At 34.8% G+C, this 13,162-nt stretch overlaps 1 protein-coding gene across 1 annotated transcript in view; it reads right to left on the bottom strand.

The window, feature by feature from the left end:
* The window catches only part of LOC150093743 (dynamin-1-like), a 293,501-nt gene that overhangs the window by 27,911 nt on the left and 252,428 nt on the right, over positions 1-13,162 (bottom strand). Inside the window, exon 15 of the mRNA XM_090413039.1 lies at positions 837-977. Coding sequence (XP_090269165.1) covers positions 837-977 — 141 coding nt within the window. The remainder of the gene's footprint in view (positions 1-836; positions 978-13,162) is intronic.

The following is a 13,162-nucleotide window of genomic DNA, read 5'->3' as shown; positions in this document are numbered from 1 at the left end:
GAAATCTGTTTTCTAGAGTCTCTTTTAGAACATTCATTAATACCATTTTTTTAATGTAACATTTTTTAAAGGATAAAACTGAAGTGTTTGGAGTCTTGGTTTCTTTTCTATATACTGCTGGGAATGTTATAGACCATTATACAAGCCAAGGTTTTTATAATACCAATTTTTTGTGACATAGTGGTGAGATGTTATGTGGATCTTCCTGTGTTGATTTTTCAATAAACTTAATGAATGAGTTTATTTTGTTTGAAGACCTCCATTTGAGTGTCTAAAAATGCAAAAAAAATGTTTTCTAAATTCATAGTGAAATTCATGCAGGAATGCATGATGTTAAGTTTTGAAATCCATATGAAGGAGCATGCAGACAAAACTGAAAGCAAAAGATAAGAAAACACTTGTCTAGTTACACATATGCTTGAAGAACATCGTATTGTTGATTGGCCATCTTCCTCCATGACTTACTTAGAGGAAAACACTTGCACTAGAATGTTCACAAAATTTTATGAGGTAATTCACTCCAACAATACATTAAAAAGAAACCAGGGAATTATATATTTCATGATATCTGTAAGTCCTTAATTTGGGTATGTAACATTTAAGACCTCTGTTATGCAGACATCACCTGTACGTTTTGCATAACAATATACAGACTATGCATGATGAGCCTAATGATAAGAGCAACTGACTGACTGATTTATATATGCAATTTATATTGCTTTGATTTATAGAGACGATAAATTTTTTCTGCATCTGTGCACTCTCTATTCATCAGTAATTTCCATTATAAAACCTGTTTACGATGAATAAAATTTATAATTCCAATTTAAGCTTACCTCTTTGATCAGAAATGAATATATATATTTTATTGCTACATCTTTAGCCCTGTCTTTAAATAAAGCTATGTATGTATTTATCAGAGCTTCTAGCTTGGCAACTCCATTATCACTTATATCTGGCCGACTTAGCACCTTATTCTGTAGAAAGGAACAACAACAAAAAAATTCTAATTTAGTTTATATTATTATTTCAACCACTAAAGCACTGCAAAATTCATGGTGTAATGAGTTAATTTTTTTCCCTATAATTAATCCATGAAAATTAAAAATGGATTTTCTTTCTTGATTTAGAAATATCAAGTTGTCAAAAAGAACTTTTGAAAAACATGTTTATAATATATTAATCATGTAAAATTCTCAGTCAAGAAAGGGTTTGTCGAATTAGAAAAGTACTGATTACAACAAATTCATGAGGTAGCTTGGAGCAGTGCCAGCTACAAAGAAATTTCGCCTGTCAATAGTGCATGCATGAGAAGTGGCAGTATTGTTCGAATGAAACAGTATCAAATTGCATATGTACGAATAGCAAGCAAACCAAATGAGAGTTAAATTGATGCATAACAATATAAGGGAGAACTCACTGAAAAAAATTGTGGAAGGAATATAAAGAAAAATGGTGATTGGCATGCCTGTGAGCAATACAAAGTACAGGCAACTAGGGTGACCAGTATGATAAGGAAGGGCTAAATCAGATTATGAGAGAAAATTAGCTAAGCAGGTCAGAGGAAACCTTTTCTTCAAGTAAAATTTTTGTTCTAATCAAGTGAAAAAAATCTGCAATAACCATGAACAAGTTTAAGGAAAGGCATGATAAATGGTCAAATAAAGGTGAAACCTATCTGGGTAATGATTCTTCTCATGATGCATGGCAATATACATGTTTGAAAGGAAGTTTGCTGTGCATTATGAGATACTAGGTCAATCTGAAGTGACGTCCTCCCCCTCCATATATATAAGTAGCTTAGATCTGAAGTCACTTCAGATCTAAGCTACTTATATATGGAGCTACTTTTGTAAGCTACTTTTAGAATATTTTTTAATCACTACTCCAATTGGTCTATAATTTGCTACTTTTGTCTTGTTCAAAGCCCACTCATCTCACATAAGCACTTGCATTCACTACCTGTCCTTCAGAGTCAAAGCTAGGTTTTTCTCTTGGTTTGAAAGAAACTATACTTGATAAGAAACCACATTCATAAAGTTGGTTAGGAGTAAAATACAGGAATGGGTGATACACTATATCTCTGCCTTCATAATTTATTCACATAATAGAGTGATAGTGGAATTGGATAATGGAAATAGTTACACTATGTCATTGCTGGACTTTTCCAGTTGAAGTTAGAGTAAATGGGAATGGATAAGAGGCTGGTGGCACAGTGGAAGGGGGGGGGGGTCTAACAGACAGAGATCAGAAGGTAGTGTATGGTGGAGTGGAATCAAGGCAATTGAAAGTGACTAGTGGAGTGCCCCAAGGCTTCATACTAAGGCCACTACTCTTTTTTAATATTAAATATTACTCTTTAATTTTTATATTTGTATATTAATGATGCAGGGAAAGATTTAAGGGGAGGGGATATTCATTACTTAGAGATAATACAAAGCTAAGGAAGGCAATTAAAGGTGATGTAGATATCCTGTAGGATGATTTAAATAAACTGGCAAGGTGGACAAAGAATAATAGTTATTAATTTAATGCAAAATGTAAGGTAATGCATGGCAGGATGACAAGATTATTACAAACTTTGTATCATGTTGATGGTACTGGATTGCAGGAAACTGATGAACCTGTGTAATTAGAGATAATGGGCAGAGAGTTGAAGGTAAAAGGCCATATTGCAAAAGTTAACAAAATAGCTCAAAGGATTACTTGCATGTTAAAAAACATACCAACAAGTAAATATAGGTAAATTATTCTCTCTCTTTATAAGGCTATGATTCTGCTGAATCTTAACTATCGTGCACAGACCTGATCACCTGCATTTCTTGGGGATCAGGAGGTGATGGAGAGAATGCATAGATGAGCAACAAACTAATGACAGGTCTGCAGCATGCTCTCTATGAGGTTAGACTGAGGATTTGTGGGTTGCAGAGTTTAGCACTCACAGACAGAGGAGAGAAGATATGATAGAAACTTATAAGTTAATAAAGAGATTCTATAAGACTTGCACAAAAGAAATTTTTCAATACATGAAGAGTAAAGAAAAGACAAGGGATTACCCCTGGAAGTTGTATAAGAGTGTTGTAGTGTAGTTGTAGTTATAATAATAATTACTATTATTATTAACTGCAGTAATAGAAAATGCAGAACTTAGTGCTGAATTCTGTAAAATTATAAATTGCAATGTCGCTTAAGATGTTTATTGTATGTGTAAATATTTTAGCAATCAATAAATTATTAAAAAAAAAATTAACTTTAATGAAATGAAAGTACATCTATTTTCATAATAGTACAACATCAGTGCAAAGAAATGAGCAAGTAAATAAATAAATAAAAAAAACAGAATGCAAGGTACATACAACAATTGGTTTACTAATTAAAATGGTTCTCATGTGCTAGAACTCAGGACTTTGAATCCAGCGCTCTGAGTTCAAATCTCAGTAGAACCTAATCGGTGCTCTGATTTTATTAGGCTGTGTAGCTCAGTGGAAGTGGCATGTGTGTCCATTGCACTAGAGCACCCAAAGACAGAACATTCTGAGTTCCATTCTAGTTGCTGACTAGAGGAATTTTTTGTGCAAGATAGGATGCCAGAGGAGTGTTTGCCTGGAGGGATGATAGAAAGTGTAGCTATGGCAATTAAGAGGGGTGAGAGGATGGATGATGTGATCATGATGGTGGGCACGAATGACTTGAGAGGCAATGTAAATCGAGCAGTGAGAGATCTGAGATTCTTGCTTGAGGTTGTACAAAAGAAAACACAGAGCGAGAGAGAGAGAGAGAGAGAGAGAGAGTGTGTGTGTGTGTGTGTGTGTTTTGTCTAGGTATGATAGTAACAAGGTGAGCAGAAGAGCAGTGATACTGAATAGCATAATAGGCAGAATGTGTCAGAAGAGAGAGGATTGAAATATGGGGATGCTTGGAGGCCATTTGAGGACAGAATGGAACTGTATACAAGAGACTGTTTGCATTTGAATGAGGAAAGACAAAGGCATCTGGAGAGATTGCTGTTTTCTGAATGAGTCAGTATGTCAACGCAAGGAAACTAGAATTCCCAGGGTGGATGGTAGCAGAATGGCCTCTTGGAGAAAGGGAGACGAAATCGGGTAACACCGAGTCCAGTGGGATCTAGAGGGGATAACGATGTATAGAAGCAGTGACATCTTTATGCTTTATACAAATGCCAGAAGTATCTGAAATAAAGGAGGATAAATTTGTGGTGCTGATAGCATCAGCCTAGCCAAAGATTATTGGAATATCAGAGATGTGGTTGACGGAAGATGATATAATAACAGGAATTGAAGTAGCAGGGTACAGAATTTTTCGGCAGGATAGGAAAGGAAAACGTGGCAGTGGAGTACTGCTTCTGATAAGTGATGACTTATGTCCTCTAAGAGTGGAGACTTTGGAAGGCAGTGACACTATCACTGCCAGTGTCTATAGGAGGAAGGCATGGTTTTGAAAGCATATGGTGTGAGGTAGAAGTGGCCAAAACACGATATTTAGTGGGGTGTTGCTACAAATCAAGGAGCACAGAGGGTGGGGAACAGGAGATGTTTAGGCAATTGAGCTTGGCAAGAAGAATGATTGTTATGGGAGATTTTAACTACAGCAATATAAGCTGGGAAGAGGAAAATGCATATAGTAATAAGGGAATGGAATTTCTAGAATTCTTGAGGGACAAATGTCTTAAGAAACATGTAGTAGGGGAACAAGGGGTTCAAAAGTTTTGGATTTGGTCATAGCATCAGAAAAGTTGATAATAACTGAGATGACATCTCTCCTGCCAATTGGAGAGAGTGACCATGTGGCTTTGACTCAGAAGATGAATAGACATGCAGAAATATCAAAGAGATGGGAACATATGTGGAATTATAAGGTAGGTGATTATAATAGTCTTAGATATCAACTTGGGACAGTTCCATGGAGAACGGAATTGGAAGGCCAGGAATATTTGTTAGCAGCAATAGTAAGCTGTATTCCACATAAGTGAAGAAGAGGACACAATTTGGTGTAAAGTGGATGACAAACAATATCAAACAGGAACTGCAGGTGAAAAAGAGATTATGGAAGAGATATAAGGAGAGGAGTGGAGAGCAGATGCATGAAGAATATAAAACACAGGCCAGGAGAGTGACTAGTATGGTGAGGAAGGCAAAAGTGGAATATAAGAAGAGATTGGCACTAAGATCCAAAGAAAATCCTAGGAAATTTTTTAGTCATGTAGTCAGTAAGAGGAGAAAACATTGTGGAAGAATAATGCTGCAGGATAAAAATGGGAATGACTGATGCAGAGGACATAGCGGAGTTGTTCAATGAGCACTTTATTGGAATATTTCATCCTGGAGAAGAAGGTTTTAATACTAGAGGGATAGGGCAGGCTCAGGGTCTAGAGGTGCAAGAGGAGAGGATGTTACAAATACTGAGTACTCTGGATGTCAGTAAAACTGTGCCTTTCTTTGAATTTTGCAAAGGCATTCGAGAGGATGTCACATGATAAACTGATATTTAAGTGGCAGCACAGGTTTAGATGTCATACTTGTAAACTGGATTCAGGATTCGCTGTGTGATAGGTATTAGAGAGTTGTGTATGGTGGGATAGTATCAAAGAGGCAGAAGGTTACAAGTGGGGTTCCACACGGCTCAGTACTGGGACCTGTATTGTTCAACCTTTATATTAATGACATTGTCAATGGATTGCAAGGGGATATTCAGTTGCTTGCAGATGATGTGAAGCTGAGAAGGGTTATCAGTAATAGTCCAGATGTGGCAGCCCTGCAAGAGGATTTGAACTAGACAGATGGGTAAATGGATGGGGGGCATCAGTTTAATGCAGCAAAATGTGGAGTCTTGAAGTTTGGGATCCAACGATGGGAGGCTGGATACTCAATTGGAGGAACTGTACTGGAGGAAGTAGGAGAGACAAGAGATCTGGGAGTGATGATTGATAGAAAACTGAAATTCATGGAGCAAATTGCAAAGGTGGTAAAGGTAATTCAGAGGATTGCTTCAATACTGAAAAGGACGCTGACTTACAGAGATTAAAGAGTTATCATTCCGTTGCATAATACCCTGATCAGACCACACTTGGACTGGTATTCTCAAATTTGGTCCCCAGGATTTGAAGGGGATAAATTAACTGTAGAAAGGGTACAGAGGTGGATAACACAGATGGTTTCAAGACTGTATAATATCAGTTATGAGGATCGGCTGAGGGAATGTGAACTGCAGAGTTTGGTGGATAGAAGAAGGAGAGGTGACATGATCAAGCCATTTAAACTGTTGAGAAGCAGTAACAGGGTGAAAATTGGGATGTTTTTTTGTTTGATGGAACAGCGGGAAGGAGCAATGACAAGTGGCCATCCCTAGAAGTCATGAAAGGAAGCTGTGAGCAAGAGGGTGAGGAGTGGTTTCTTTGTGTGCAGGGTAGTTGACCCCTGAACCCTGGAATGCATTGCCTGAGAGTGTGGTAAGAGCAAGAATGGTCCATGAGTTCAGGGAGTGGTATGATAGACTTTTTGTTTCCTAAGAAGGACCTCCCACGATGAGTCTCCTGACTCCATGGAGGCCTGAATAATAATTATAATAAAAATAAAATGAGATTCTCTTAGAGATTCTCCCAAACTTTTGGGAGAGAAAGACAATCATTCCAATCCCCAAAAGTTTGAGAGATTCTTATTTTATGTAAACATCAAAAATAGTTTTATTAATATATTAATTTCTAGCACGTGACAATCATTTTTAATTAGCAAACCAATTGTTGTATGTACTTTGTATTACCATTTTTTTTATTTGCTTATTTCTATGCACTAATGTTGTACTGTTATTTTCAGAACAAAATATCTGTACTTTCATTTCATTAAAATTAATTACTTCAGTTATCGTGAAATTGTTGTTTATAGTTATGTCACAGGTACCTTTTAAAATCACACCTTTATTCAACTTCCAGTGATGATCCCTTGTTCTGGCCCCTCCAACCAAGTGCTGAAACATTTCCCCTACATCAATCCCATAAAACTCTTTAAGCATCTTAAATGTTTCTATCATATCTGCCCGCTTTTTCCTCGTATCAGCCAACTTCTGCAATCCACACACATCCTCAATCTATCTTCATAAGGAACATTCCATAGACCACTCACTGTCTTCATTGCTCACCTCTGAATCCTCTCAACCACTTCCTCCTTCCTAAGAAACCCAGGAGACCAGGCATAGTAATCTAGATGTGGATGTATCAAGGCCTTAATAGAGGAACAATAACTTTCATATCTTCACTTGTTAGTGTATTCCTCAACAGCCAAGTAATCTTATGGTCCACCTTAGCAATATGCCCTCTGCCATTAACTCTGTCTACCACCACCCCTAAATCTCTAGCTTCCTCTATTTTATAGCGTACAGTGCCATTAATGTGATATACAGCTTGTAATCTCTTTATCCAAAAATGCATAACTTTACATTTGGGAGGAGTTAAACTGGAGGAAGTAGGGAAGACAAGAGATCTGGGCACAGAGGATTGCTGCAATAATGAGAAAGACACTTACCTGCAGAGATAAAAAGGTTATCACTCCATTGCACAAGACTGATCAGACCACACTTAGACTACTGTTCTCAGATCTGGTCCCCAGGATTTGAAGGGGATAAATTAACTGTGGAAAGGGTACAAAAGGCAGATAATAAAGATGGTGTCAGGACTGTACAATGTTAGTTATGAGGATTGGCTGAGGGAGTGTGGACTGCAGAGTCTGGTGGATAGAAGAAGGAGATGTGATATGATTGAGACTTTTAAACTGCTGAGAGGTGGTTATAGGGTTGACACTGGGGAGTTCTTTCACTTGGTTGAACAGCGGGAAGGAGTCATGACAAGGGGCCATCCCTGGAAGTTACGAAAGGAAACTGTGAGAAAGAGGGTGAGGAGTGGTTTCTTTGTGTGGAGGGTGGTTGAGCCGTGGAATGCATTGCCTGATGGAGTGGTGGGAGCGAGAATGGTCAATGTGTTTAAGGAGTGGTATGATAGACTTTGTGTTTCCTAGGAGGGACCTCCTTCAATGAGTCTTGATAGACTTATGTTTCTTAGAAAGGATGTCTCACGATGAGTCTTTTGACTCCATGGAGGCCTGAATAATAATAATACTGACAGCCTATTTAAATCGACTTGCAAGCTCTCCACATTGCCTTGATTAACTATTACTCTACCTAATTTTGCATCATCATAACTGAATATATTCTTTCAAGTTATATCCTATATTGTTTATGTACAAATTAAAGAACAATGGTCCCAGCATTCAACCTTGTGGCATACCACTAGTCACCTGTTTTCACCTCAATTCTGTACTTCCCCCCATATACCATTTTTTGATATCTGTCCAGCAGTTGCCCTCTTATCTATTGTTATATAATAACAATGATAACAACAACCAAGGCTGTGCTGTGTGGTTATTGTTCCCCACATAAGGGCGCTTGAAGATGAGGGGCACCATTTCACTAGGGGAAATAATAAAAAAAATATATATATATATATATATATAAATTTTCTTATTCTTGATTTATATCTTACTATATAAAGTACACAATTACAAATTATAGTTAATGCAATAAAAATGAAATTTAAAATCAGTCAAATTATTATGAATTCTTAATAATCTAACAATATTTTTAATGTAATACATCACCAGTTTTATTATAATTTGTTTGAAGTGAAACATTATCAATATTACCACAGATTTTATTTATATATAAATAAATATTCTATTAGATATATAAATATTCTTGATTGTTTATTATATTTTTAGTGGAAATTATTACAGACCGTGAATTCATTCTTATGCTGTGCTTTGCCCTTTGTGGATGTGTGACTGAAACAGTGACATTGTTCTGCAAATTTGGAAGGTAAGAAACTATAACATAATTGATTTTTTTTTTTTTTTGACAGTGAGCATTTGGTGAGAACTTTAAAATAAAAAAGAGTGGTAAAATTTACCAGCCAAAATAAATTTATATATATATATATATATACATACACGGGTCGCTGCTGAGGGACCACAGCTGAAAATCCCGTATGTGGGGGTAGACTATCGGCATTCTTATAGGTGCCACTTAAATTAATAAACATAAGTTATTTATGAGCTATAAAACTCTTTAGATCAGTGCTTCCCAAACTTCTGGATGTCAGGGCCCCCTTTGGAAAAATTAAAATATTTCACAGCCCCCCCCCTTCAGAAAAAAATTGTAATATAGACATATATTATTATAATATTTATTGTATTTATATTCAATACAAAACATACACAGCGAATATTGCAAAAATGCAAATATTACATTTTTAGCATCTTACATACACATTTGACATGGCAGATTATCTCATATATTGTTATTGTACATTTGCAGTACAAGCACATGAAATGTAAAATGATTAATAATAAAGAAAGAATTAAAATTTGGCTAATAATAAAGAAAGAATTAAAAACATAAAAAGAAGTTTAATAACATTTAATGTGATGGATGTGTTTCAATACTGCTACATAAAACGTCAACATCAGGTGAAATATTTGAAAGTGCAATTCTTAGATTTCTGCTTTGAAATGAAGCTTATATAAAATATATTTACTAATATTCATTAAGCAGGAAATATGCAGCTAGCAAAATTTGTGAACCCATACCAATGTGATTTTTTTCCATTAAAATATAAAAAATAACAAAAAAATTATAAATAATAACAGTTTAACAGTTTATTATTCACATCACATATACAAATTATACATATTATACTATTCAATTAATTATATAATTATGACAATATTTCACAATACGATTCAATGCATGGCACAATAAATACAAAATAAAATTCAATAGTATTACTATCATATTCTGTTGGTACTAACACTTATTTTGGCTATAATAAAATAATATTATAGTTAATAAAACGTTTTCTCATATATGCAAGTAGAATATAGTATATTTCGACTGGTTTAATAGTTATGATAAGTAACTGGTTTAGAATAATGTAAGTTAGTTAATGCAAATATGTGTAACCAAGGGCCATAGTCATACTGGTTACTAGAAGAGTAATTAACTCAAAACAGACACTGAGAGTCCAGGGACCGCATCTAAGAGGGCTCCCTTACCAGTTATAATAATGTATATGTTGATATTTTAATACCTAATTGAATGAAATAATTTGTAAATCAATACCTTAATTGGTTGTGATATATGAGTTATGATGATCTCTTATACTATACGTTTAAAGTAATTCTCAACATTGTTTAATTCCATAAGGTAGTCTCTCAATCTTTTTCTGAATACATATTCTGAGGTTATAGATTTAATTTCATTTGGAAGTTTATTATAGCTGCTTGTGGCTATGTACTCAAAATATTTATGAAAAATTTCTTTGTTAGCCTTGGGAATAGTATGCCCACCATTTGTAGGCCTCTCCTTGGCATTTTGCCAAGAATAGTCTATTCATGCTGAAGGGGAGAAAGAAATGAAGGAACTAAGAATTGGTCGCCAAAATGCATTATGAGAATATTATAAATTGTCATAATGCATGTTGAATGAGAATCAAAAGGTGAAGGTAAGCCAAAATTTAAATCTCCTAAAAAAAAGCACCAGAGAAAGAAAACCATTGAAACCGTAGCTTTGAATGATTTTGATGTATACGTTATAAGAAGAACTATTGACGAATTTTACGTGGTTGAGAAAAGAGTGCCAACTGTTCCGAAATTGATTCCTGTGCTTAAAGAAAAAATTAATTTTCCTTGGAAAACAGAAACTTTAAGGAAAATACTTCATGAAATCGGATTTTGTTTTAAAAAGTCCCAGAATAAAAGGAAACTTATCATGGAGCGATGTGACATTGTTTTATCTAGAATGCAGTATTTGAGAGCAATAAGACGTTTCAGGGAGGAGAAAAGACCGACTGTGTATCTAGATGAAACTTGGATTGATAGTAATTTAACTTATGGAAAATGTTGGCAGTCTAAAGAAGAATGTGGAGCGCTACAAACCGGAAATACTTCGTGGTGCATAATAATTTTGTGTGCGGGTGGAGAAATGGGTTTTTTACCGAATTCAAACTTATTATACAAAGCCAATTCAACTACTGGAGATTACCATGGGCAAATGAATTCTATGATCTTCGAAAAGTGGGAAGAAGAAAAACTGATTCCAAACCTTCCTAAAAATGCTGTTGTTATAATTGATAACGCTTCATATCACTCTATTCGATTAAACAAAGTTCCAAATTGGTCTAATAAGAAGCAAGTTCTTATGGATTGGATCCTGCAAATAACATTTCTCATTCCCCAGATATATGAAAAATTGAATTGCTTACTTTGGTCATAAGAAACTCACCCACAACTAAACTATTTAAATTCGACACGATGCTCAAAGAGCATGGATTTCTAGCTTTGAGGCTACCACCATATCATTGCGATATTAATGCTATTGAGTATGTTTGGGCAGAAGTGAAAAGTTTCATGCATCATCGCAACGTAACTGGGGATATTGACATGTCGAAACTTTTTAAGCTTTCAGAACAGGCGATTGAAAGTATTACAGAAAGTATTACAATATTCAAAACTGGGAAAAATTTGCTGTCATGTCACCTCATTGGAAAATATGTAATGGGACAGAGACGGAATTATCGAAGAGTTATGCGAACCTTTGGTGATCAGTTTAAGTGAAAGTGATGGTGATTCGGACAACGATTCAGATGACTCTGAAGATTAAATGGATTTGATAATGGTATTTTTTTTTTCCAACATTTTTTTTGCATGGGTTTGTTAAAAGAGTCACAAGTCATAAATAATTAATCGGTTTAGGACATTAAACTGTCTCAGTTCTCTCAACTGTAAGTTTAGAATATCTAAGTTCATTTGAAAAAATTTCTGTTTTTCTGTATAATTATTTTTATTTTATAGAAAACTTTCTTAAAAATAAACTTAGTTAAATTTTTGTTTTATGCTATACCTTTTTTAATTTTGTTAATACTCTACGTACATTTTTCCAACTGTTATACAAGCAAAATAGTTACACTTGAAAAACAGCAATGTTCGTAAAAGAAAAGCTAAATTTTTCGACCTGTATTAATAAACAAACTCATCCCAGAAGACAGATTGATTACCCTATTATCGGAATGGATTCTCCTTTTTCTGACATGCACAGAAGTGTCAGAAGGATCTCTAAACAGTGGGCCAACAATACTAGCAGCATGTTTCGACTGCAGCACAATCCATAGTGTACATTATATACCAAGAAGCTTTCAGTGTTTCTTTTTACATATAACAGACAACCATAGAGATATAGTTTCTGAAATGGAAGAATATTATGAATAATATACAGATCATTGGTTGAGTGTGAGAAGTCGGTAGTAGTTATGGCTCTAATTATTCTGTTTTGTATTTTTATTAATGGAAGCAGATTGTTATAATAGTCTCTGCCCCAACAGGTAATGCCATATTGCATTGAGGAATTTACCCAGGAATAGTATAGACATCTTAAGAATGCTGCATTTACAAATTTTTTAACATAATACATTCTGTTAATTATGAACCTAAATTTATTTGTTAAGAAAGCTGTATGGGAGTTCCACTTCAAATTGCTATCGATATGGAGGCCCAAATATCTAACGGTTTTTGTTTTTTTTAATTAAGCTACATTTCCTTTCATGCCATTTTATAATTATACTGTGATCTAATTCGTTTGTTAATGTAAAGTACATATATCCCGTTTTGTTGGTATTAATGTTAAATCCGTTGTTGCTAAACCATATACTTCTCTTTTGTCTTTATATTTTTAGTTCATCTGTTATCCAGTGTATGTGAATGTCCTTTTTTGTAGTAACTGTTTTATGATATTGTGATTTACTGTCTGCATATTTAATCATTTTGATAAATTCATTATATAACTGATTTGTGTCTAATAAGTCATTTTGTGGCAGTTGACAATGTTTTATGTAGCTTTCAAATTTATTATAATTGGTGCCAATTACAAATTTTTTGCAACTACCTGTGCAGCTCATGTCAACGCTATTAGGAATGGATAGTTTCAAAAGTATCGAATGGTGATCTGTTATACTGCTAATGTAAACTGCAGTGGATACCTCACAGGCCATTCTGTTTCTTATGAATATGTGATCAATGCAATTTGCTGAGGTGTTCGCTTCTCTCGT

Source organism: Typopeltis vanoorti, chromosome 23 (assembly GCF_054136105.1).
Source record: "Typopeltis vanoorti isolate ZY-2024b chromosome 23, IOZ_Tvanoo_1.0, whole genome shotgun sequence".
Lineage (NCBI taxonomy): Eukaryota > Metazoa > Arthropoda > Arachnida > Uropygi > Thelyphonidae > Typopeltis > Typopeltis vanoorti.
Note: the sequence above shows the minus strand (reverse complement) of the source record. Positions and strands in the feature narration are given on the sequence as shown.